We start from the raw sequence: 27792 nt of genomic DNA on the forward strand, positions 1-27792 counted from the left end.
TGTTTAACAAAGTCCATAAAAGATGTTCAGATGTTCTTTCCTAGGTTATACTTCAAGGGCTATTCTGTATAAACGCAGATTTCTTATTCTCCTTCTAAGAGGCTTAGAGTTTTGTTGTAGGAAAGCCTAGCATCAATTAAATTCTAAATCTCATTCCATAAGAAAGTTTGGATATAATGATGTCACATTTTTGGCAGATTAATCCTCACAATGGATTGTGCTTTCATATTGCAAATGCTGCAGAAAAGTTTTGTGTTACTTTAAATTCCAGAATAGTGGTGGAAGAAGGCTGGCAATGGTGTGACTGATAAACAAAAGGAATATGATTAATACATTAAAAAGATAATAGAATTTTAATTCAGCTCACTAAGCTAGAAACTTCTATTTGGTTTACCATCCTTGAGAATTTCCCTTTTTTCCCAATCATCCTTTTAGGAGAAGCATTCAAACAGTGAGATTTTCAAAGCTGCTTTTTAGCTAACACTTGTGATGGGAAAGTTCTTATGAAAATCATCAGTGGGGATGATGTTATTTGTACAAAAGAAAAACATATCAGTCATCGAGTTCTGTTGAGGTACTGTTGACCTGGCTGTCAATACCATGTTAATTTCCAACCGGGGGCCAGCAGCGTGTGGCCACTGGGCAAGAAAAGGGACTTGGCCATTTTTCATTAGCGCCTGGACTTTGATAGAGGGGGATAGAAAAGAGCTGCCTGACCTTTCAGTTCTTAAATTATTAAAGAGCAAATAGATTTGAGGTCTGGATGCTTGCAAATCTAATTTGTCTTTGGAGCAAGGATGAAAAGACATTCTGGGTTTGAAATTGCTCTGGTCTACTTATTTCTTCCTTTAATATATCTGAAGATGAGTAGATGGTGGCTATTTAAGAAGTAATATTTCTGGAGTAGAGTGTTTGGCCTAACATGCCGACTGGCTAAAATCAAGCCCATTAAATAATCATTTAGTCCTTGAATTTTCATATGATCCTCATAAACTTGCTCATTGGAAAAATTAATTTTTTTTCATTCATATTCCCTTAGATGGCATTTCAATTCCAAAACGAACCTGTCTTTCTCTTGTTGTTGTTGTTTAGTCACTAAGTCGTGTCCGACTCTTTGAGACTCCACAGAATGTAGCCCACCAGGCTCCTCTGTCTATGGGATTCTCCAGGCAAGAAAACTGGGGTGGATTGCCATTCCCTTCTCCAGAGGATATTCCCAACCCATGGATCAAACCCGTGTCTCCTATATTGGCAGGTGGATTCTTTACTGCTTAGCCACCTGGGAAGCCTTAGGGAGTGTCAAATATATTGTTCAAGTTAAAACAGGGCAGTGCCTGGCACATACTAGGGGCTCAAAAAATGTTTGTTGAATTAATAAAATAGTAGCATTGGGGAAAACCAGCAAAGGTGGGAGGTGGAAACAGATGAAAAGTGAGAAGTGGCGGTGATGGAAGAGGGGGGAGAAGAAACAGAGATGCAACTTCTGATTCCCTCCAGTTCTTGTTTATTTGTGGGTCGTACAGCATAGACTTGCAATCTAACCAGCATTATCTTATCACAGAACTTCTCCTTAGTAATTTCCTCCTCTCTCTGTCCTTGTATATTTAGGAAATGAATCCAAAATAGGCTTAGTATTAGATTTTAGCAAAGCAAAGCATTTTATTAGCAATCATCAGTATATTTCCTCCCTATATATTACATATAAGGTACATAAAGTAGAAATTACTTCTGGATTATGTTATGTTTTCAATACTTCATGGCCCACTTCATTCTAAGTCTCACAAGATACAGAAATGACTGTCTCGCCTGATGGTCAGGAGACCACGTCAACTATTACTTAACTATGTGCCCCAAAGAGAATGGGCACTTCACCTCTGAACCTCAGTTTTCTCCTCAGTAAAACCCGAAAATAAAACCGACATGTGCAAGGCACCTGGGGTAGTATTTCCTGTATGAAATAATTTCTACAATTTTTTTCTTTGCATAAATCTTCATATATCTACATTATCTATTATAGTATACTAGACTTCCAAGAAGTTGTTTTTAAAGTGGAATTTGGAACATCATGTCATATATCAAATAAATTGGAAAAGATTTCTAATAGAAGAAAGCCAATGTTAAAAGTTATTTAATGGAGAATGTCTTTGCAAAGCAATGAATTATTTTTTGATTTGTCCATCTTGCAAGAGTAGTCCTTGTATGCTGAATAAAAAATATAAAATGTACCTTGGAGATGCATCTGATTGTCTCATTTCATCAGAAAAAATAAGATCCAAAGACATTAATTTAGAAGCCAAGTTTTAGCAGAATTAGGAGTAGAGCTTAAATGGTGCGCATGCCAGTGTCGGCCACCCCAACATCAGGCCCTGCAGAAGAGTCACAGTTTCTCAGTGATGTTTGCACTTCTCTGACTGAAGCCTTGAGAGTTGCACATTGTCCTTATGTTACATTCTGTTGGTTGCATGCCATTATCAAGGTTAGCCAATCCCATACTTGGTGGAGAAGTGTCCAAGAACTTGGCAGATGTATTATAATTGCCACATCTGACTGTAGATGTAAGAAGTCAAAGAGAAGGGGGTGTGAAGTCAAAGTCCCCTTTCACCTCTGTCTGTGTTCCTTGTCCCTGACCCCTATAGAAAGGTCCTCCCTAACTTCTTCCTTCCAGGTTGCATCCATCCTGCAGGTGAGAACACCACAGGGTTTGGTGGAACATCCTGCAGAAACGGTAAAAAGTCTTGAGGTTAGAAAGAGCCCTATTTTCTTTTCTGAGTTTACCTCCCTGTTCAGAAAGCCCCTTATCATTACACTATAATCCTGGACCCCCTGCCTAGTGAGCAGTCTCATGTTCTACAACCATCAATTTTTATTAAAACAGAATTACAAACTGAATGGCTACTGCATGGCATGGCCGTAATAGAATGTGCTAAGTGGTTATACTTCAAGAAACAGGAGATTCACCAGGTGCAGATCCAAAGTTCACAGGGACAGGAGCATAGAGAGAGACCTCCCCTCGCTGACTCCAGCTGGTGGGGGTGGAAAGCACCTCCCTCCTGTTCTGTTTCCCCAGCTTAAACGAGTGTCCATGCTGAGCAACCCCAGAATTACAGACTTGTGCTCGGGGAGTCGTGGTGCTTTTCTGATAAAGTAAGAAAAAGATACATCTCCTTGTCAGAAGAACTTGCAATCTAATCTGGATTCAGTTTTTCAAAACTGCTGCCAAGGTTTCTCTGTATTAGAATCATTTTTTTTCTCCAGCCGAACTGCACAGAAGTTCATCATTCTAGTAAATGTATGCCTCTCAGTAAAGAAATCCATCCCTTCAAGGTCTCTCCCATTCTCCTAAGGCTAATTCAAATTTCACAAACGTTGAAAGGGGGTGTAGAGAGAAAGGTGGGTAGGAACCAGGAGACCCAGTCCTCCCAGGGGACATCTGAACTTACAGCATCTTCTGAGGATACTCAGCCCCATCTTATCTTTATATGTAATTCAAATACCCTGTTCATAATTTCCTCTTAGAAACTGCTTTTGACTCCAAGTTGTTGGCTTTTGAAATGCAAATGCCTTTTTTTTCTGCATTCCTAACGTCCTGTCTTTCCACTGACTGAATACAGTGAATGCAAAGGAATATAAGAAAATATGGGTTCCTTTTTATGGCTGAATAATATTCCCTTGTGTATATGTACCACAACTTCTTTATCCATTCATCTGTTGATGGACATCTAGGTTGCTCCCATGTCCTAACTATTGTAAACAGTGCTGCAGTGAACATTGGAGTGCATGTGTCTTCTTCAATTAGTTTAATATATGTGGAATGTAGAAAGATGGTGCTGATGAACCTATCTGCAGGGCAGCAGTGGAGATGCAGACATAGAGAGCAGACTTGTGGACACAGTGGAGGAATGAGAGGGTGGGATGAATTGAGAGAGTAGCATGGAAACATGTACATTACCATGTGTAAAATAGATAGCCAGTGCAAATTTGCTGTATGACACAGGGAGCTCAAATCTGGTGCTCTGTGATAACCTAGAGGGGCAGGATTGGGTGGGAGATGGGAGGGAGGTTCAAGAAGGAAGGGACATATGTATACCTATGGCTGATTCATGTTGATGTATGGCGGAAACCAAAACAATATTGTAAAGCAATTATCCTCCAATTAAAAATAGATTAAAAATATATATATATATGGAAGTTACACCTTGGTTAGCCTGAATCATCACACCTTGTATCTTGTGACCTGGTAAAAATTCACAGGTGTTCATACAGATGTCACTGAAGAAAATATTATGTTACCTTTTTCAATGAACTTACAGCTAATATAGTTTCATTGATTGGTTGAACCAAGTTCATTTTCTACAAATTCATCTTCGATACTGTATAAGAGGAACATTGTCTTGGTGTTCTGCTCACATCAACAGCAGAAATTGCTATATAAAAATGTTTTAACTATGGTGAATTTTCTTTCCTTCCAGAAATTGTCTTATTCGGGGTTAGAGAGCTCTGTGGAAGAACTCTAAGCACTTCCTGTCTCTTTCACGGAGCAAGTGTGGAGTCCATGTCCACTAGGCACTAAGCCCTTATTACTGACTCTGTCCAGTTTGCTGTTTATCTGGGGTGTCCTATGGGTCCGTGCAGTTGAACAAAAGGGATTCGGCTCTGTTTTCCTAAGCCGTCACTGAGAATACTCTCTTTTTTTCTAGTGTCTACCAAATAGTGGTTGAGGAAGAGCGTCCTCGAAGAACGAAAAAGACCACAGAAATCTTAAAATGCTACCCGGTGCCCATCCACTTCCAGAACGCCTCCATACTGAATTCCCAGTACTACTTTGCTGCAGAATTCCCAGCCAACAGCCTCCAAGCGGCTCAGCCCTTTACTATTGGTGATAATAAGACTTACAACGGGTACTGGAACACCCCTCTCCTTCCCCATAAAAGCTACAGAATTTACTTCCAAGCAGCTAGTAGAGCCAATGGGGTAAGTTTTATAAATGGCTGTTTGCTTAGGCTGTTCAGGATTATTAATGCGAACACAGTCAAATCACATATTGTAGTCGTAAGAAGGGAAGTCATGCTTTTGTGTGTTTTTACTTGGAATAAATGTGTTTTATTCTCTCTTTTTAAAAATTATTTTCACCTGGAGAAATTCCTAGGAAAAAACAAATATATTCGTACATGGTTTCAGTAGGAAGAATATATTGTCAATGGGATGGTTTTTATTTTCAGTTTTTACTCGTTACCAAAAGTTGGCTAGTAATTCTGCTTAGCTTACCATTTTACAGGAAAACAGCACAGCTCCAGCACGTACATTCAGCTCATTTACAATTTTGTGAGATTCACAACATCTGTCTTTTCAGCATATTCTGTCCCATTTCTTTGGTGCCACAAGAGTTTATGCTTCTTATAGCTGGGACTAAATTAGTTATCTTTTTTTTTTTTTTTTCTTTCCTAAGAGAAAACAGCTTTAGAAAGATAAGATGAAAACAAACGACAAACTATCAAAGTTGTTTTTGAATTTTTCTTCCCTTTCCTGTTTAGACCAACCCAGAGCTCTCACGAGACAAGAAAGTCTCCTTAGAGAAAAGGGTGACTTTTTCAGACTCAACAGTGGTTTTTCCGACTACCTTTGGCCAGTGAGAATCAGGGAGACAGGTTTTCCCCACAAGTGTTTGCACAGGGAGTCAGTGAGGGGTCTGGAGAAGGGAGTTTGGGGCCCCCCACCAGGCGAAGCCAGTTCTGTGCATAGCTGCTACCCACCGCCTGCTGACAGATGCCCACAAGCACCACCACCAGCATCCCTGGAGCCAGAAAATGTATCAGAGGTAATCACATGTGCTTAATGCCACACTTGGAACAATGAGACCTCCCCTTATCTGTGTTTAAGAAGAACTGCAGAGATTTTATTGGTTTCACAGAAAACATGAATAGTGATTTTTCTCCCCTCTTTATTTAACACAGGAAACCAAAATAGACTGTGTCCGAGTGGCCACAAAAGGTAGGTTGAAACTGTGGGTTGTTCTGGTTTCTGTCCTCTCCAATTTTAGATGGTATTTCAAAACTTCTTGAAATGTTCACGTCGCTGAAAGAAGTGTGTTGGACATGTGTGTGTCCCCATGTGTGTACTAGGATTGTATGGCTGTGAACTATGTTTCATGTAGATTTTTTTTTCAAACAAGAAGTCATATTGCTGTGTTTCAAAGCAGTTTTCAGTGGTTATCTTTTTAAAAATTCTATTAAAATAGAATTACTTTTTATATGATCGCCTATCTGTGTTTTAAACCGTAGTACCCTACCTAGTAATACTGTGTTTAGTGAACCTCAGATGCAGGACAGTAAATTACCTCCTGCTGTTTTAAAGCAATTTGTTGTTTAGTCGCTAAGTTGTGTCCGACTCTTTTGCAACCCCATGGGCTGTAGCCTGCCAGGCTCCTCTGTCCATGGGATTCTCCAGGCAAGAATACTAGAGTGGGCTGCCATTCCCTTCTCCAGGATACCTTTCCAACCAAAGGATGAAACCAAAGTGTCCTGCATTGGCAGGCAGAGTCTTTAATGTTGAGCCACCAGGGAAGCCCTTTAAAGCAATTATCTAGTTATAATCTGTAAAACACAGTCTGCTTGGGCTCTTTTCACTGGTGACGTGTGTCTCTCTCAACCCAGGGACCAGGAGATGTTACTGTGGACCTTCTGTTTCCCAGGCCTGGTTATAATCCTGAAAAAATGTGATCAAGGAAGAGATGTAGATTAGAGTCAATCAGCATAAGCTCTGCACCTCCTAAAGAAGAGACTGCAGGGGTGTGTGTGTGTGTATACATGCTGTGACCTCATCTTGTCAACCTTGCAGTGTGCTTTTAACCATCCCGTGGAAGTGTATAAATACCTTTAGAAATGTCCAAAGCTACATGAGAACAAGGCAGCATGCATTAACACTTGTAGTTAAATACACTCTTTCAAATCATTAGACAGGACATGAGGACAATGAGCAAGTGCTGTGAGGCTGAATTTAGAAAGGATGGCAGAAAGCCCCAGGTTTCGTCAGATCACAGGGACTGCCTTGATGACTTCTGTTGGATGAAAACACCTTGTTGTTTTTGTCGTTTGGCGTTCAGGCCACAGTGTTTAAATAGATTACAGGTGCCCATCGGCATTTTCAAAATTCTCATGTCCTGAAGATACATGACCTCTTTATCCCGTTGACTTGACAGATATTCTTGATTTCCATTTATGTGTTAGGCCTTGTGGGATGTACTTAGCTCATTTATATTTTGTTTGTCCTCATGGGCTCATAGCTCAATTTCCAAGAATCTCCTTATATTGATTTTAAAATTCTCAATTCTTTATATTATATTGTACTTGATTAAGAGCCTTTATTTGTAGGGCTAAATTACTTTTTAAAAAATGGAGCTACAGACATTGATGTGTTTTCTAAATTGTAATTCACTTTTAACTATTAATTATTACAGTATGATAAGGCCTTTGAGTGAGGTGTTGACCATCTTAGGCCTCCAGATCATGACCCATGCTCAGATTGCTTTATTGAATTCTGAAAACCCAGTTCCAGAATGCCTAATTTATAATGCCTTGCCTTTCATGTCACAGCTGAAAGTTAAAATTGCTTTCATATGCATGTTCTCATTTATTTCTTCTAAATTACTGTGAAAACAGAGACACAAATTGCTATTTTTCTGAGATGAAAAAAATGCATATTTGGGGAGACGAATTGACCTGCCATTGACACTCATCTAATAATCTGTGGGTCAAGGCTTGATCCCAAGTGTTTGGACTCCTACACCAGTTTCCCTGTATCTCCTGGCTTTCACCCAGCAGATCCTCTGGCCACTCACGCTTTTTGCAGTGTATGAGTATCTGTCCTCATTTTTACTAAAACTGAGTCAGTGCCCAGTTGACTCAAAACAACAAAATATCTGCTATCTTGTTCATTTGCATAGTTAGGTAATTATATAAATAACACACTAGTAAACATGGAAATCTGATGTTTGCTGTTTTCACAATAGATTGAATTAGATGGTGATTTGGATGGTTTTCTTCCATCATCAACTAGATTTAATCAATATTGTAATTTGTTTTTCAATTCACCAAAGGATGATTAAGCAATCGGATGACCTGATTGACTAAATATTTCCCCGCTCAGATTTTCTGAGTCAGTTTGCAAACATTTACACAGCAACAAACTCTATTCTATCAAATAAACTTGGGGAGAAAGAGGGAAATAGATTCTAATATTCATTGCACCCCATTGTTATTCCTGCTCATAAAATCATCACCAAGGAGGGAACCTTGGGAAGTGCACTCCTTGTGGGTGAAACTACAGTGTTTGATACTATTTTACTTCATTAATTTCTACAGTTACAGATTCAGCAACCTTCCTTTACTGCACCGTCTAATGTTTCCTCATCTTTATAATCAGATAATTTTTTCTGATTGATACTAAAATTGATTTTGCAATGAAGGAAGCCATTCCGTCTTGACCAGTCAAAACAGAAACAGGCAGGTCTGATAATGTTACTGACACCATATCGTAAAGATGTTTGAAATTTAAAAGAGTTCAGATGTCTTGACTGTTCCTGCCACATATTGCTGACAGTATAGTGGCTTAACTGAATTTTCAGACACTAAACCACTATCCTAAGCAGCATTTTGAATTTACAAAGATTTCAGTGTTCTCATGAAACAACTGTTGACATGTATCTTTATAGAGCAAGTATGGAAGTAGATTTTTTTTCCACAAGGAACTAATTTGTAATTTCAAACACAGATATGTCTCTTAAAGATGTGTTTCATGATAATTTGAAATTTAATGTAGTGATTATTTTAATCATATTTCAAGGGTATGTTTTGGTACTAGTTATCTCAAATATAAAGCCTCGTAAAAATTGGACACAGGAAAATACCTAAGATGTGTTATTACATGTCTTTATATATTGAAGAATCAACAGCATTTTTATGTATCCTCCTTTAATGTATATATCTAATTTCCTCATAAGTATATGTAGCTTTATTTTGATTATTAGCTATAGGCAAACTCTTTCCAGAATATTCTGTCTCTTACATTAAAAAGACATTGTATGATGACACTATATTAATACTTGATGTTTGAGGGTTAGTCTCCCAATTCATAGAATTCTTTTTAATCTTTATGGTAGAATACATAGAAATTTTCCTAGTTTTTATTTTTTATTTTTAATCACATTCACATGTTTATAGTTGAATTCTTTTTAAGACCACTTGATCCAACTGTGTCTTAGGAATCAGTGTACATCCCTTATGGCTGCCTTATAGTAACTAGTAGGGTGGAAACTCCTTTCTGCTAATTTTGGAAGACTTTGTTGATAATTCTAAACTGAGAGGATACACTTAAAAGTAAAAATCTGTTTTGTTAGTCGGTTAGAATTTTTGTCTTAAATGAGGTATAGTCATTCCAACTGATACAATAATTAGTTTAAACTGTATACTTTGCCTTAATCTCCCATAAAATAATGTTTTCCATGACATAATGCCAGCTATGTTTCTCCTTGACAATATATACATTTGGAAACTTGTTATACTTTTTATTTTTTTAATTTTATTTTATTTTTTAACTTTACAATATTGTATTGGTTTTGCCATATATCAAAATGAATCTGCCACAGGTATACATGTGTTCCCCATCCTGAACCCTCCTCCCTCCTCCCTCCCCATACCATCCCTCTGGGTCATCCCAGTGCACCAGCCCCAAGCATCCAGAGGACATACATAGACTGTAAGTGAGGAGACAGAAAAAGATACTTCATGCAAACAGAAATGACAAGAGAGTGGGAGGGTCGCAGTGCTCATATCAGACAAAATAGACTTTGAAACAAAGTCTATAAAGAAAGATAAAGAGGGATATGTATAATGATTAAAGTATCAATACAGGAAGAGGATATTATAGTTGTCAACTTATAGGCCCCTAATATAGAAGCACCTAAATACATAAAACATATACTAGCAGACATAAAGGGAGAAATTGACGGGAATAAAACAATAGTAGGAGACTTTAACACCCCATTCAAATCAATGGACAAATCTTCCAGACAGAGAATTGATGAGGCAATAGAGATCCTAAATGATACAATAGGACAGTTAGACTTAATCGATATCTTCAGGAAATATCCGGAAAACCAGAGTACAGAGTACACATTCTTTTCAAGTGCACATGGAACATGCTGTAAGATTGAGCATGTTCAAGGACTCAAAACAAGCCTCAGCAAATTTAAGAGGATGAAAAATATTTGAGGGCCTATTGTATCAGGCAGAGTGTAATCTAAAAGACTTCTAAGTATAGATGTATATCCAAGTATAAATGTATCACTTTTTAAATTTTGAAGATTTTGAGTTAATAAACATTTGGAGGTTTTTGTTTGTTTTTGGTGTTTGGGGGAGGGTGTCATTTGTCTTCCTGTCCTTGCTGTGATTTGAATAACAGCAGTATAGCTAGAAATCAAGACAAAAACTGCATGAAAACATATGCTGAATTCTTTCCAAAAGTATTATAGTAGACAGATATAAACCCTAAAGAAAAAGAAAACAAAACCATTATTTTAATGTCATATTTTAAAGGTGAATTTTCTGTGCACAAATGCTTCACTGTTTCTAAGTGTAGTCTTTCACTTACATTTGTATGGCAATGTGCTTTGCTGGGAGACCTTCAGGAAACTTTGAAGGATTTCTATTGTCCTGATACAATTTCTAACTATATTCAGAAATGTGAATGTTTCTTTTTTTAATCACTAGGCTCTTTGAGAAGTTCCTCTAGACTGTTTTTCTGTTCACTGTTTTGTTCAAAGAAATGCCATCCTTTCTAGGCCACAGTGCTTACAGAATGAAAGTACAGTGAAAAGAAGAACTGAAAAGAATGTCTGTCGAGATGTAAAGCTAATTAAGATTCCTTTTAATTACTCATATTCAACACGCGAGAAAACAAATTATATAGCAAGGCTGCTCATGTATGCTAATCTGCTAGCATTTAGCTATGGATTTAGAAATAGAAACGTAAATATGATACACATTTGCTGCTCTGTGTTTTACAGAGAAAATATTTCCTTTTCTCAGTCTGAAACAGTCTTCATAATGCATGTCTTGAGTGTATGAAGGGTCCCGAGAAGTTCCTAAGAAAAAGAAACCTGTTTATATCTTTGTTCAACCCCAACGTTTCTAACTTTATTTGACCCAAACTCACTTCTCAAGGAACCCTGGAGTTACATAGAACGTAGTTTGGTGGCTGCTGATTCATCAAATTCCAGAAGACTCCACCACCAGTAACTGACACACCGGTGTGCTGCTTAGTGTGCTGTGTGCACCTCTGTCCCTAAAGGAGACCCTAGGTTTATCAGCACCAGATGCCATCTTTAAGGCACCGGGATTTAGCAGTATTCTCTTCTGTAGTGCATTCTTTTGGTATTTAAGACATAGTACAGCCAGTTTTCCTGTAAAGAGTAGCCGGTAAATATCTTAGGCTTCCTGACCAACCCACAGCACCTCCATTTCAGCCCCTCAGCCCTGCCTCTGATGTGCATGAGCAGCCACCATCATGGGTGAACAAGGAACATGGCCTTGTGCCAATAAAACTTTATTTGCAAAGGCAAGCAGTGGGCTGGCTTACCCCTGCTGCTGCTGCTGCTGCTAAATTGCTTCAGTCGTGTCCAACTCTGTGCGACCCCAGAGACAGCAGCCCACCAGGCTCCCCCGTCCCTGGGTGTCTCCAGGCAAGAACACTGGAGTGGGTTGCCATTTCCTTCTCCAATGCATGAAAGTGAAAAGTGAAAGTGAAGTCGCTCAGTTGTGTCCGACTCCTAGCGACCCCATGGACTGCAGCCTACCAGGCTCTTCCGTCCATGGGATTTTCCAGGCAAGAGTACTGGAGTAGGGTGCCATTGCCTTCTCCAGGGCTTACCCCTATTTTATAGTAATTTGTAATAAAATCAAGAGATCCCTTGTAACTAAGAATAATCGTCACAAAGGAACATTTTACAAAGCAGAACATAATCAGATAGAAAATCCTGAACTTTTCCATTTGAGTTTTGAGTCACAGGTTTCAGCTTACCTTCCTTTGAGTTGTGAATGCATGGCTGCCTGACATAGGTCAAAAATCTTTTTGTTCATTATCATTTACCAATTTCAGTATCGGACAGATGTTCAGTTTTTATGGATACAATATAATTTTTCTTAGAAGTAGAGTGGGTCAGATTTTCCTGTAGTTAATGGAAAACCTCACAGGAATGTTGGTTGAACACCAGTATCTATGACCAAGCAAGTGTTCTGTGTATAAACTTGGAATTGGTACCAACTTTTTCACAAGTCTTAGAAATATCATTTTACTATTTGCAATTCATTACATCAGTACACAAAATCTCAGGCTGTGTCAAACCAAAAAGAAAATTTCTTTGTAATACTTTGAGAGTTCTCCCTTCTCTGACCAAACTGTTAAGTTTATTCATATCACTGAGCAACACTAAAAAGTTTTCATTAATAACATGTGAAAGACGATGATACCACTTTTAAAGCCAGTGGCTGCTGCTGTTTGGTTATAAGGAGAAGCACTAGTTGAAGGGTGCAGAGGGATATTTCAAATATTATGCACTGGCAGTTTTGGGTTTAATTGTCTGCAGATGGTAGATGATCTATGTCCCTTACTCATTGCCACATTTCTAACAGCACCCGGGCTGTTCCGTGTAAATTAGTAATCATTCATGTAAGCCTGTCCTTAATTCTCCAATATTTTTTCTTTGCATCATTTTCCAGCTGTATCATGTTAGAACTGACGTTTTAATTTTCTTTATTTTTTTTTCAATATCTATGTGTCATAAATGTTAACCATTTAAACTCAGCTGCTGAGCTGTTTAGGCAAACTGAGCAGCCCGCCTGCTCTGCTTCAAGGCTCTTAATCACACCTCTGGTCACATGTTAACCATGATAACTAGAGCAAAGGCAATGATTAGTCTTTTTGTTTTCAACTGGTGTTTTGAGATGCATTTTTTTTCTTTCCCTGCATGCGACAAAATAAACTTCCTAAATGGAAATGCTCTACACAAAATTTAGTGATCAGAGAAATTTCTCAACATAAAAATGTTTTTAGTGAAGGAAGATAGTATTCTCCACAAAGGGGATTTTAGCAAGAAGAGCAAATATTGTGATTTAAGCAGAAGAATTTTAAATAACCTAATACATTTTGAAAGCTGCAAGTTTGGATCATCAGAATTTGCAATGAATCTTTCTACCCTCTACTCAGTAGCAGTTAAAGACACTATTCAGTCTAGCTCTTTCTTTAGAGTTACTGTTTTTACTTTTTGTTTTTATTTTCTCCTATAGTCAATTTAACCAGAATCTCAGCCCAAGCTTGCAACTATATAGAAAGCTAACTGCCTGATGAAAGCCTGTCTAAGGGAAATGAATTCAGAACATTCAACAGCTCGCTGCGGTTGTTTTCTCTTTTCCTTCTCTTTTTGTTGTTGGAAGAAAGTTGAGACAATGTGATATGCGGATGGAGATTCTCCTTGCTAGCCTAGCTTCAGTCTGGCTTTTTCTTCCCTCATGCATGCTGACCTGGGGATCTTCCTTTGCCATAGCTGCGATAATCGTGACTCAGCTTACGACACCTCATATTCGCATCGCCCCTGCCGCAGGCGACGACCAGCTGACAGGTCAGACGTTCAAGTACAGACGAGTCATCTTGCCCATCTCCTGCTCATTTTTCTCAGCTTTGTCTCCCCTCTGCATCTCCTCCTTCGCTTTAAGGCTTGTTGACAGTGTCTCCGACTCTCGGTGCCGACGTGTGCCCGCGTTGATGCCATGGTGTGCTCATTGTTCTGTGTGCACTTGTGTCCCCTGCATCCAGCACAGCCCCGCCGCATGACCTCATTGTCTGTCTGTCTGTCTGTCGGTATGCTCCTCTCTAGCTTAACGTTATACAGAATGAAATTTGTTGGATTTGCCATGGCAGTGCCATCAAAGTCGATCTCTATCAAAACACATAAAGGTGTTTCCCCAGTTATCCACGTTAATCTAGAAAGGCGTCGAGATTTGAGCATGAGAGGTCTGTTTTCACCTTGCAGGGTCTAGTTTGCACACACATTTAGCAATCCATAGGCTCGTCTGCCTTCATTAAATGAAGCCACTCGAAACTGTTTGGGTGACGCTGTTCAGACGGCTTTTTGAGTTCCCACCAGTAGAGCAGAGTCGATTGCATTCCTTACAGAGCCTTGTTTCAAAGCACACTGTTTATAGACAGCAGAGACAAATCTGCAAGTCAAATGCACTGAATAATTTATGGAAGTTTTTAAAAAATTGAATGGCTGAGAGTTGCATAATTGAACTGCATGCTTCTTTATACCAGGAAGAGTTAGCTTGTCCATCCCTCTAAAGGTGTGTGGACAAACACATAAACTCACATAGGAAAGGAATCCGGTAGATTCCTGCACATCAAAGGTGAGTAGTTAGAGCATGCCAGAAGACCAGCTTTGGTCCTGCAAGATAAGCACACCATCATCAAGATTTCTAACACCATCACGTGGGCAGGACTCTAAGTGTGCTTTCAGAGCATCACCAGTGTGGGAGTTCATTGCATGAGTTGTAGGCATGATGCAAGCCGAGTAAGAAACACAGCTGCTCTCCGTAGGATTTCCCACTCCTGCAACTGTTTCATGTGTATGAAATTAAGGAATATACCCTACCATTCAGGAGGAAAAAAAGTAAAGCTTAACTCATACTAAGAATTTTTGATGGAGGTTTAAAGTCTTCTGTGAGCTTAGTATTTTGGAAAATCAAGCAGCTGAGACTCAGGAAAACTATAGACTGCTTTTTAAAGAAATGTAGGATAATTTTACTTCTTTCCCTGCTGTAATTCCATACATGTTTTCAGGCCTCTGTTTTTAGAGCCTAAAAGCTGTAAACTTGTTAGCAGTTCTGCTGCCCTGGCTTTCAAGTTTCTTTTAAGCGGATTTCTTTTACTGCGTGAAGTTCTGATGGTCACAGATACGCTCTTATCCTGAATCTGTGACATGTTCCTCCCAACAGTAAATTTCCTTAGGGGATCATGTCTTTTCTTATATAGATCTTCTCCTCCGAAAACCTTTACATGTCAGGCCTGGCCCATGGTTCTCTGCATAGGGTTCAGTGTCCATCACCTGGAAGGTAATCTGGGCTCTTCAGCAAGTCTGACCTCCCCATTGTCCGAGTTGGCACCAGTCCCTGGCCAGCAAACATTAAAAACAAGTCAGCCCCACCATTGTAAAACCAATACCTGTAGGAAATACAGTTAAATAACCCTTTTTGAGATTTTCCCTAAAGCCGCTACCTTTGAGTTTAGCCCATTGTTTACTAGGAATGAAGTAAGAGACATTTTGAATATCATGTTCTTTCTAAAACTTGCATGATTAAGAAGACACCTCATTAATCAGCCTCTTTCACGAGGCTTTCAGATCCAGGGCACCTTACTATTTTGGAACTAGTCTGCAGGGGAAACAGATGTAGCTGAAGTATAATGGTAGCCATTCTTTTAAGGGCTGCAGGTGATCGCCAGCGTTTACTTTGGTTTATTAGGGATGAAAATGGCAGAGTGTTAGAATAAGCCCCCCAAACTAGTGCAAAACTACTCTTGTCATTTTTTTATAGTAGTTCCTGCTGCTGTTGGTGATGGTTCCTCTTACCCAGATAAATTCAGGCTCAATTAATTTTTTTCCTTTTTCCATTTGCATCAGCCCATCCATTGGATAGCAAGTAGCTTGTGTTCTCTGTCGTTTTTAATAGATTTATTCATGAGTTGTACTGCAAGCTTGAGAGCTCATTCATTCAATCACTGATCGACATTAATCGAGCACCTTCTGTGTGCCAAGTCAAGGGAGGGCACTGACTCCCACAAATACATTTACTTTCTAGGGTTGCCCAGACTCTTGGCATCAGACACATTTGCACACGTGACACCAAAACCTACACACACATGCTTTTATGGATGAAAAATGACTCTCACGCTTGTTGCACAGTTGAGAAGAGACAACAGCTTTGTAGCAATGGGGGAAAGGACATGAATTTCCAAGTCTTTCTTGTGGTATTGAGTTGCTTAGGAAATGGTCCATGGGGCTCTTCTGAATCTTTCACATCTCTGACGCAGTGTTTACCAGATCAATGCAGGCCCTTCCAGAAGTCAGCGGGAAATCACAAGGGATGCATTCTGAATGATGTCTTCAGCAGTTTTCTGGTCTGTTTTGTTTTAATTGTGCTGATGTTTCGCTGCTACAAATGCTGTCAGATGCTGTAGGTAGAGGAAACAGTGATAAGACAGTGAGTCTTCCACAGCCTGGATCCCGGGATGTAATCCATGCTGGCTTGGTCCACCCCAGTGTATATAGTATGCCCCCTTCCTTCTCTGCACAGAGAACATAAGCAACCCACTGACCTCCATGTCAGACACAACCAAATAGCCCATGAGAGTTAGCTGGTTTAATTCACTAAATGAATGGAGCTCAGATGCAGGATGCTGGTCTGGCATCGCGCTGGGACTGTTTCATAAACATTTTTGACTCAATCAACTGTAAGAATACATCACCACCAGTATACACACAGACACAGACATTTAACTGAAGCAAAAGATTTAGAAATCGTTCTACCAGTGCCGCTCCCTGGATAAGCTGCACTCTGACCTGTTCTATTCTGTCCTATCTTATTCTGTTTCATCTTTATTAAAAAAAAATTTAGTTGCTACCTACTAAGCTGATTTCATTTCCCACTAATGGGTTATAACACACAGTTTAAAAAAAAAAAAAAAAAAAAAACAATGCTTTACTAAACCACTATAGTTAGGGAATTGTGAAAGGGAACAGAATATATAATTGGAATAAAGGTCCTGTCTTACCTCAAAATTTATGCTCTAATGAGAGCACACAGAGAAAATTCTAGAAATTGGAAATGCTTCTGCTTTCTACTTGGTTCTCTTAGTTCCTTTATTAATTGTCTGTAATATAGAACTGCTTTGGGAAGAAAGTAACAACTACACATGCTAGATATTTCTCTTTAAGATTTTTTTTTACTTTACTTTATAAATAACTCTAGGCTGTTTATTTTATATTAATATATTTCTGTTTAGGATTTAAAACCCTGGTCAGCTCTGAGATGCTGTGGAGAATGAGTTCCTTCAACAAATTCTTCTTATCATCTGTTTTGTTTAAGCCCTACATCTTAAAATGATAAGATCCATATAGTAGAGTGTTTATAAACAAAGTGACTTCTGGGATTTGAGTACAATTGAGATATGTCAGACCATGGAGAATTACTTGCTAGATATAATTAGTACTAAATATAATAGAGAACTAGCCAACAGTTATTTCTACATAAAATTTGAAGTTTTTGAAAAAGGTACATGTACCAGATGCCTGTACTGTCAAAGATAAACACAGCCCAACATCAGCCAAAGTCGTGAAAACAGATTTTATTCAGTAATTACTAACTTGTAAGGGACTGAGCTGAGCTCCAGTCTGACTTGCTCAGAGGTGACTGGGACTTTACAAGGAAAATGAGAGAGTGGGGAGCAGGTGATGGGGACTCAGTAGGGTCAGGGAGATAAAACGTTGGTCCATGTGACACCATCCGGCACCACCTGACTGGCGTCTGTCAGACTTCTCTGGTCGCACAGAAGCTGGGAGCTGGGACCCTGTCCTCAGGGATCTCTGGAATCCAAAGTCAGTTCTTCGGGCAGCCTTGAGTTTCTGTGGTGGGCACTTTGAGGGGCCTAGAGTTCCCAAGGGATGCAGCCTTGAGCTGTTAGAAATTATGTTCGCCTTTGTTCAAGTCTCTGTGGGCCCAGGTGGGGTCCTGGTGGGAAGAGACTCAGAGGAGCCTCCTGGGGTCTCGTCCCAGATCAGCATCCTTGTCACTCCCCCTCCTTCCCAAGGGACCAGCGGTGACTCACTGGACGGGCGACACGTGGAAAAAGCCATGAGAGTGTGTGACCAGCCCCTTCTGGACATCATCCTCAGGACACACATATTCCTTGTGTCAGAGGGACTCAGAAGAGTCTGGCTAGGCTTTGGCCGTGGAGAGAATCTTTGTCAGTATATCAGCAAAGCTCTCATGAAATAAGCCCCAAGGAATTTCTCTTTCTCCTTCATGTGACACTTAAGGCAGACAGAGATCTTTTTTTAATGTCACATATACCACATGGATGCTTTTCAACTGTGGTGCTGGAGAAGACTTCAGAGTCCCTTGGACAGCAAGGAGATTGAATCAGTCAATCCTAAAGGAAATCAACCCTGAATACTCATTGAAAAGACTGATGCTGAAGCTAAAGGTTCAATACTTTGGCCACCTGATGCAAAGATCTGACTCACTGGAAAAGACCATTATGCTGGAAAAGACTGAGGGCAGAAGGAGAAGGGGGCGACAGAGGATGAGATGGTTGGATGGCATCACCGACTCAATGGACATGAGTTTGAGCAAACTCAGAGAGATAGCTGACTCAATGGACATGAGACAGAGAGATAGCCGACTCAATGGATATGAGTTTGAGCTAACTCAGGGAGATGGTGAAGGACCTGGAAGCCTGGTGTGCTGCAGTCCATGGGGTTGCAAAGAGTCAGATACAACTGAGCAGCTGAACGACACATAACACATGGAAGCTAGTGAAGCAGGTCCCCACTGAGGAATGAAGAGGCTGCAGTGTTTGTTTATGGAGGACCTTCTGTTCTAGATCCTGGGCAGAGGTCCGACTCCACCTGTTCACTGACTCCCAAGGTAACCCCACAGCCTGCCTTCTTAGCTACTTGTCCTTCCAAGTGTTGCTGGAGAAACAGCAGGAACAGGCTGACTCATTCTAGACTCTGTACCATGACCTGGCCCTCAGTGACCACCCCCTGCCTAAGCGGTGGCAGAAGCTCCCTGCCCCCCGACATAGCCGGCTCCCCCACCGCACCAGCCCACCGATCCCACCGGCCCCTCCAGAGCTTGTTCTGCCTGAGAAGTCTTCTCATCCTTTAGGTCAGCCAGCCGGGACCCTGAATTTTTGGTATTTTCTCTGCTTGGCTCTTGAATCCACCTAGAAATTACTCCAGAGTTGGCCTGAAGTGTGTTCAGGATGGAGGTCCAGCTTTTTTTCAGAGAAACAAGCAGTTAGGCTGCTTTCATCATTAGATAAGCAATTACTTTCTCACAGAAAGGCCATACTGTCATATATTCAGTTCTCACCTGTAGTATAAATTTCTAATTTAGTCGCCCTTTCCATTGCAAATAAAATAGACTCATGGGTTTTCAGCCAGTTTACAAAAGCACAGTTTTAATCAGCCATTTCTCTTGGCGTGAGTCATAGAAAGGTTTCACTTTCATGTCACTATTTGGAGAGAGGCCGACCCACTCACACCGGCGTTATCTGTCTTATTCCCAGTCTCAGGCTGCGTCTGTCCACTTCTCTGCCTCAGACCCAGCCAGTGGGTCCTTGGTGCCCTTCGTGAGCAGGAGTGGAAGAAGAGAGCAGACTGAGCCGATGTGACTAGAAGAGCTAAATGCCAGGAAGCCGATTCAGTCTGAGTTCCTGCCCTGGGTTATTGATCATCTATCATCAGCGTGAAAGCAGACGTGATAGAAACTTCAGGCACAGGTTCACATAGATCATGGAGGCACTTTGTGGACCTTTAAGACGGGGTGGTTTCCTTCAGCGTCTGGCCCCAGGTCTCCATGTGTTTTGAGCGCTATTTACTGGGGTCTTTGTATGAATCAAACCTGGCCAAGAACAAAAAGGATAATAAAGCTCAGCAATATTCAGGCCCTGAGATAAAATCTCACTATCTTCAGCTGCAGACAGTTGTACCTGGCCCTTTCAAGAGTTCAGTCATTAGACTTACAACGTGTTGTACTGGAGATAGTTACCTGTGTCTACTATGAAATAGGTGTGGAAATATTTGTATCTACTACTCTAAGGGCTGTATTTTATATCTCTTTATACTTTCCACAACCTGCCACTCAGAGCTGGGTGCTTGAAGGGCACTCAGAGACCAGCTCTCATTTTTTGATAGAATGAATTCACTTGGAAAAGATGTAATTGCCTTACAGGTATGAGCTAATTTCCACACCACTTTTTAAAAAATAACATCCCCCACAAAGGATCTCCTGTCCCTGCTGTCAGGTCTAGGACCAGGGAGGTACAGAGTGTCCCATGGGCCTCCAATGCCCAGACTCCCATCCAGCACTTTTATTTAATTCTGATAGAGGCACTTTTATTTAATTCACAGTGTTTCAGTCTCTGAAGCCCTTGGCTGCAGGGCTGAGCATCTACCGTCAATGCTTTAGGAGAGGAAGTCCTCTCATTCATCCATCACATTGAAGAGCCTCTCACCTCCTTGGAAAGCTTGATGTATAACCAGCTCTGTGTTAAGAGATGGGAATTCAAGGAAGTGTAACGTGAACTCTTTACTTATATTTACCATCATTGTTAGGACTGACATAAGCCGTCCAGTAATTATCCCACTTCAATGAATGCACCAGTATCTTGGGCTCTTTGTAGTACAATAAGTGCATCATGAACTAAGTTAACATATACTCAGTTGTGCTCTAAAATGTAGTATCATATGATTCCAGAGACATTTTCAGTCTCAGGAGCTTCGACTTGACCTTTCGAGGGAATTTTGGGAGAAAATTAAGCAAAGAAAATGCCTCCGTTAGACTTCCTTATGAATTAAAATGCCAAACTCTTCATTAAGCTGATAATTGGAAATAGTGGCTGAATAAGACCTACCGTTTTCCAGCTAGTGAGGTGTCCTGGCTTTATTCAATTCTGTATCATTTCAGTATGGGGGATTAGCAATTCACATGCCCCGTCTTGGGCATTTCATAGTAAACAGTGACCAGGGGTATCAGTGCTGTATGTTTTGGAGGCCAATGTGAACAGTTAACGTGAGAAATTTGGTTAGAATTTCAGCATCTCTTAGAAGTGTGGCTTGAGAATTCTAAACTTTCCTTTTCAGGTAGAAGAATGTAAAGTGAATGGAGATTTTTATTCTTCCTGCAACACCAGCTGAATGCATTTTAATAGGCTGTAGTGTCACTGGTGATTTATTGCCCTTTTTTGTTCTTTTATGTGTTATATTTGTCATTTCGCTGTGGCAGTTTCATCTATAAAATGGTATAGTTACAAGAAAATGGTGAGAGGATACAGCACTGCCATGGGAGATTCTGTTCCTTCTTCCTTGTCATTTTTGTAAGCAAATACTGAGTCAAATGTCAAGCATTTGGTTTCAAACATAATATAATTTAAAGGATATATATTGCACTAAAATAGTGTTGCTTTTTCCAACATAAACTTTGGAATTTCTATGTAAAAGATTTTCAAAGCAAGAGAGCAATTTAATTTTTCAGTATCCTTTTGTGTTTTCTCTTTCCATCAGCAGTGTGATAAAGGAAACCAAAGCAATGCATTTAAGTGCCTTTTATTTGCTTAAGGCACAGAGCTTCCTGGCTTGAAAAGCATAAATTGGAATTTATATTTTAGGAAATCTACCTTTTAATTTTGTTATTAATCTCATGCATTATGCATATCCAAAATGAAAGCTGAAGGTAAAGGTTTGAGCTTAAACGAAAATTTTGGCAAAAGATGCGAAATACTGGGGAGAAAACAATGCTTGTAGTTTTAAAAAATAGAGATTTTGCATGAAAGATTTTATGCTAATGAGTTATTCTTGGCTTTCCTGTAAGGAATATATAATATCAATTTTATAGTAAAATTATGTTGGTTCATATTTGATGTTAGTAAACATGGAAAAGGCCTGGATATTTTAATTTATTTTTTAAATAAACTTTTTTTTTAAGAACAGTTTTAGGTCTACAGGATTATTGCAAAGATAATAAAAAGTTCCTATATACCCCACACCCAGTTTCCCTTTGGATATTTTAAAAATATTTATTAAGGCTGAAGGACAATAGCTGTTTTACCAGGTCTTTGCTTTTACCCCAATGGCTAGCATGGAACTAGGCAACATCATAATCGTTCATCGACTCTTGTTGATAGATACCAATTGTGCTACTTTCATTTTTAGCCCTTCACTTGCCTTAGAAAAACACGACCACAATTTAGAACAGAAGGCATCAAGATGAACTCCAACAGCTTCATGTCTAAGAAACCAGTGAATTCCATTGAGAATTTGTAGGCAAAGGGCCATGTCTTACTGCTGTGCTTTTTGGTTGACTTTGGACTAGTCTCTCTTACAAATAAGCTTTTTTAGAATACTGTAAAATGCTTAGTATTTGTGAGAGGTTTTTTAAAGTATTTATGGGTGTGATCCAATATATTGAGTCAGAATGGAAAAGAAGTCAGAGTTTCCCCCAATGTCTTAACAGAGCCAGATGTTGAGGCAGCAAATCCAGAAAGCTTAAAGGGTAGAGCTCAGAGAAACAGAACTCTTTTCTGGAGAGAGAATTATTGTTTTAAATACTCTGCTGACCTTGTATTGATAATCAAGGGAAAGTCCAGAAAATTGAAAAAGCTCAGTCCTTTCAATCCAAGTGCCTCATCTTGTTTACCCTTTTGTTGATATCAGTATCAAAACTTGTTCAATATCAGTGTCTCCAGAGGGCTGACAGGGAGACCTGGAGCCTATGAAAAGACTGACTCCTAAAGTTCCAGCCTGTTAACCACCACCTCTGCAACAGACAGGCACACTCATGCACTGCTTTTAGAATTGTCATTATTTTCATGTAAGAGAATCTTGGGTTTGGCTTTGAATGTCTGATTCCTTCTCAAGCCATGGCTTTTCTAGCTTAGGAACCACATGTATGCATGCATGCTACGTTGCTTCGGTTGTGTCTGAATCTTTGCAACCCCGTGAACTATAACCCGCCAGGCTCCTCTGTCCATGGGATTTCCCAGGCAAGAATATTGGAATGGTATGCTATTTCCTTCTGCAGGGGATCTTCCCAATCCAGGGATTGAACTTACATCTCCTGCATTGGCAGGAAGATTCTTTACTGCTGAGCTACTGGAGAAGCCCCTAGAAGGGGGCGGTACCGGGTTCGGGAGGAAGGTACCACTTTCCTTGATAGTAAACCATTTCAAACATTGTTTGTATTAAACATCAGTATATCATGGAGGAACAGGCAACGTTTACATGCTATATTCAAAAAAATCAAGCAACAGACTTCAAAGAAATTTAAAGCCAGTGATCGACCACTTAGAATAAGGCTCCTGCTTGTCCTTGCCTGCCTGACTCTTGGGGACAAATGGTGGATCATTGTAAGAGTCAGGGCTTCCCTTTGACCAGCTTGGAGGGAGCAGGGAAAGCCCTAGAGTTTAGACTCCAGGTCATCTTCTATACTTCTGAACTTCATCTTCTGAACCACCTGTCACTCTTCCTAGGGCCGTTTTCAAACATGTCAGACAGGAATCTGGGCCTCAGAGTCTCTGTCCTGGATTCAATAGGGCAGTTCTCAGGGAAAGTATGGATCCCACACACCTAATTCAGAAAGTATCTGCTTGAGATACAAGGTCATGAGTTCAGACTTCTTGGGCAAATCTCTTAAATTCCAAGTCTCGGCTTCCATGTCTATAAAACATGGAGAATACTGCTTCTTAACCCCATTGGGGGCAGTGGGAGAATTACCCCAATGACATATATAAAGGGCCTTTCACCAGCTGAGTCAGGGCCAAGGCAGAGGAGTTGGCAGTTGCTCGTAACTTTCTGTCATGACTTTGTTACTCACTGTTGTCCTGATAAAGGATTGTTTATGCCTCCTAGGACTTTCAGAAGCCCATGGTAATTAATCCAGGCCACTGCTCTTCCCAAGCTTGAATGCAAAATTGAACTTCCCAGAAAATGAATGGCTTTCTTGATGCTAGGTAGGGTATTATTTACATGAATACCATGTGGCTGCTGGGGTCTCCAAGAGCCCCAGAGTGTGGGAGGAATCTGATTATTTTCTTATATGTCGAGACCTGTGATAAGTTCCCCCACAGGTGGTATTTCCCACTTGCCTGCCTTTGAGATCTAGGTGCATCAGAATATAAGCTATATTCTCTTGCTAGTGGTGACCATGGTGATGATGCTAGTGATGAAAAAAAAAAAATCACCACATTTTCAAAGACAGCTGCTTTATTTGAAGCTGTAATAGCCCAGAGCAGTGTCTAACCTATTCTGCACCTCCCTGTGGCCCAGAGCACGGAATAAAGCGCCAGGCTCCCCTTTGTTGTCCTGGCCACTGGGGCTCCATCGCCCCTCCTCACTGTCCTTGGTGTTGATGTGAGCACCCCTCTGTGCTCGTCCTTCAGTTACGCCGGTTCTCAAGGGAGCCCAAGACGACGCACTTTAGCAGAACTCTATCTAGAGGGATGATAGATGATCTCATTGAGTACCTTTTTTCAGACACTTGCTATGAAGTTGGAAAAATATGGAGCAGTTGGCAAGGGAAGGTGAAGCCACATAAGTTTTCTTCCACATGTTGTTTTCATTTTGAAGAGTGAGCGACTATCTCTGAGAAACATCTTTGAAAATCAGCCTGGCACCTGCCTGGGAGTTAATAAATGACATGTGTTCAACACATCTGTCAGGATCTCTGATGAGTTTTCCCATTTCCTCCAGTAAACATCCAAGCCATACATCACCCTAGCACTGTAATTGATGTTCAGTTTAATCTGTATAATGTATTATTGGTATTGCTAATGATGCAGTTATTAATTGTGGCCTATTATTAATTATAACAGTTTACTCAAGTTAGAGTTCTTGGTCAAAACACATATTAGCATACCAATTTTTGTCTGGAATTTTTGCATATGTGCTGTCCTTGTGGTGGTTTTTGTTGTTTTTTACTCAAGATTGTGTCTAACTTCATAGGAAACATGATAAAAAGTGTGTGATATTGTCACTTTGGTGGGTACTTCTTATATGTCTTTGAATAATTTCTTTAGATATTGGAGTATATTTACATACAAATATGCGCATGCACACACTACATCAGAGCGAGTTATGTGTGTTTTTTGGCCAGTTTAAAGGCTTAAAAAAAAGGGAATTTTCAGATTTCTACCTTATTTCTTCTCTGAGTAACAAAGAAGTTAGAAAATGCTTCTAAAGTAAGGTCATAGGAATGATATAAACATTTTATTAAATAAACTTACAATAACTTTAATCATAATAGCATTATCTTAGAAATTTCTCCTTTTTCGCTTTCTTAAAAGTCCCAGACCATTTTAATTACTCTCCAGCATAAATTTTGGCTCCTTTAAAGACTTCTAAAACAAATTCGACATATGATCATGAAAAATGGTCTACAGCTACTTAATCATTACAAATATTGAGCTCATAACACTTTATTGTTGACAGATACTCATTTCCTGTCTCCCTGATATGTACCCAGTTAACTTTCTCGTCATTGATGGATATATATTTCACTGCTTTGGTGCTGGAAATATAACATTTTGCCACTAGTATTTATTTTCATGCTCTTTCTTTCTAGTAATCTCATTTTATCATTGATGAAAGTTTGGTCAGTAAATTTACTGGCAAAGACTTTTATCTGTCATCAACCTCCTGAGGAACACCTCCTGTGCCTGGCTGGCTCACAGTCCCTGGAGCCCAGGCCCAGATGGTCTGTCTTTCTCGGGGTATTGTCTTAATGGCCACAGAAGGTCATCTAAAGGCAGCCACAGACCCCATTTGTCTTAGTAAGCCCTCGATAAATGCTGGGAAGAGGCAGAGGAAAGACCACAAAACAGGACTTGTCTTTACACTTCTAGTTTTTCCTGTTTTCTTTCCTTTTATACCCATCACCCTATGTATGGGAACTCTAGTGCACATAGAGAAAGAATAGGCTGGCTATGAAAAGAGCGCAAATGAGAAAGACAGAAAAATTAAAGTGAGATTTATTGTGAGAGAGCTTTGATTCAGCATGAACTTCAGACACATAATAAGATGCTGGGCTTGGTCATGTGAAGACTAAAAACTAAAACCAGCTTTGTCCCAAGGAACTTATGTTAAGATGTAATATAAAGGACTTACCAAAATAATGGAACTTGCAGTTGAAATAGTCAACAGGGGTGACAAGGAGAGGCTCCATCAGTTCAGCAGGAGAGAGAATACTTCCTGCAAAGCCACAGGGACAGTGCTGGGCTCACTGGCCTTTGAAAGACAAGTAGGCCTCTATGATGTATGAGAGGGGATGGGTCCACAGAGCAGCAGCAAAGGTCCTGAGAAGGGAGATGCTGGCTGTGGAGCTAGAGGGGGAGGAGAGGACTGGTCATCTCCCTTTGGTTGGAGCACAGGTGGATGTAGGAAAGTCAAAAGAGAAGAAGCATGAAGTTTGGAAAAGAGTTGGGAGGCAGCTAATGGGAGGCCCAGCTGCCTTTTGAAATAAGCATTTGGAGGCTTGGGGGTTTTTATTTTGTTTTTTAAATGAAAGAGTAAGCTGATTAGGCCTGTTCTTTAGGAAAATCACTGTGCAAGAGGCTAGATGGGATGTCTCCCTAGGAGACAAGTACAAAATACAGAAAAGAAATAAACCAGGTCTGTGGCAGTGGGAAGAGAGATGAAGAAAATACAGTGTGTTTTTAATTTTTAGAGATTGGGTAGGGAGGTAAACTGACCTGGTGTTAGGTGACTATCCTTCAACCCAAGATAGAGTTTTGTTTTAATGCCTTCAAAGTTTAGTTTCAAACAAACTGTTGGAAATATACACTCTGAACTGATAATATCTTCAAAATCACCCATTCACATTCCCTTTATTGATTATTCAGTTTGTATGAAAGGTGAACACAGCTGATGCCATCTTATTGACAAGCAGTTCACTCATTTTATTACTTGACCATGATTTGAGAAATACAAATGGAAGAAATAAAGCCATTTCATCAGACCAGTAATGGCACTCATAATTCTCTGCAAACTTCTAGTGCCCAGAGAATAAGTGATCAGGATTTGATAGATCATCTTACCCACAGGATGTAGACCCATCAATCAATGAGAGCAGTAACTGTCATGAAATTAGAACAAAAATAAAAAAGTAGATTAATTTTTTAGAGACGGTATATATCAAACAATCCAGCGTCTCAGTTTTATATGAAAAATTATGTTTCTGATTATTACTTGTACGCCGTACATGCTCTGTGCGCCCTGCAGTGGAAATTAGGTACAAGGGAAGAGTTATAAATTCAAAAGCATAATCAGGTTACAAACAATACATAAAATGTGAACAGAGATTATTCCAGGGGTGCTGATTGACTTTGCATTCCCAGAAAGAGAAACAGTGATGTGTAATTTAAATGAAAAATCTTGGAGATATTTCGTGATTATATATAATAATATCAAGGTACAGCCGGAAAAACCAAACACAGATGACAAGGAATTCTAATTTTCTGAGCAATAAGACTTGAGTGAACTACAATAATCTTTAAAACTGGGTGTTGCTATTTTTAAGAAAAAGAAAAGATGTCTGCAAAAGGTGAAAAAAAAAAACTATGATAATTAATTGAAATAGATTCTCTATTCCATAAAGTCATAAAATGCTAGTCCAGAGTGGCTGAGGCTTCCTCGAAGGACGTTTTAGAACATCTTTGAGGACCAGTGCTCTTTGAAACACACTCTGAGAAACAATATCCTCATGTTTCCATTTCATTTTTTCTCATAAGGTTTCTCAACCTCCTGTTTCTCTTTTCAGCACCTTCCCAGGATGGCTGTTCCTGACCCTTTTTTCTCTCCCCCAACCACAAATACCAGAGTGGAATTTTGGTATTTGGTCTTGCATGTTGTGAGAATGGAGTATTTTGTTGTTTGAATTCAGTGCAGGCATTTTACCCAAACACCAGTTCTGT

The 27792-nt window shown here is 39.8% G+C and overlaps 1 protein-coding gene and 1 long non-coding RNA gene across 7 annotated transcripts in view; one reads left to right on the forward strand and one right to left on the reverse strand.

Moving 5' to 3' along the window:
* PTPRM (protein tyrosine phosphatase receptor type M) overlaps positions 1–27792 on the forward strand; it is a 665201-nt gene that overhangs the window by 412107 nt on the left and 225302 nt on the right. For 5 of the 6 annotated variants that reach the window (XM_024984488.2, XM_024984489.2, XM_010818951.4 and 2 more), the window contains 2 exons: positions 4698–4971; positions 5952–5988. In XM_024984488.2, the coding sequence (XP_024840256.1) occupies positions 4698–4971; positions 5952–5988 (311 nt within the window). Of the gene's footprint in view, positions 1–4697; positions 4972–5951; positions 5989–13594; positions 13670–27792 lie in introns of all 6 variants that reach the window. The other variant, XM_059881042.1, reaches the window with a different exon arrangement.
* On the reverse strand, positions 16080–26095 carry LOC132343775 (uncharacterized). The gene is made up of 2 exons (XR_009492728.1): positions 25988–26095; positions 16080–16275 (listed from the first exon to the last, which is right to left on the reverse strand). It is a non-coding gene; the product is annotated as an uncharacterized lncRNA (long non-coding RNA).

This window comes from Bos taurus, chromosome 24 (genome assembly GCF_002263795.3).
Source record: "Bos taurus isolate L1 Dominette 01449 registration number 42190680 breed Hereford chromosome 24, ARS-UCD2.0, whole genome shotgun sequence".
Lineage (NCBI taxonomy): Eukaryota > Metazoa > Chordata > Mammalia > Artiodactyla > Bovidae > Bos > Bos taurus.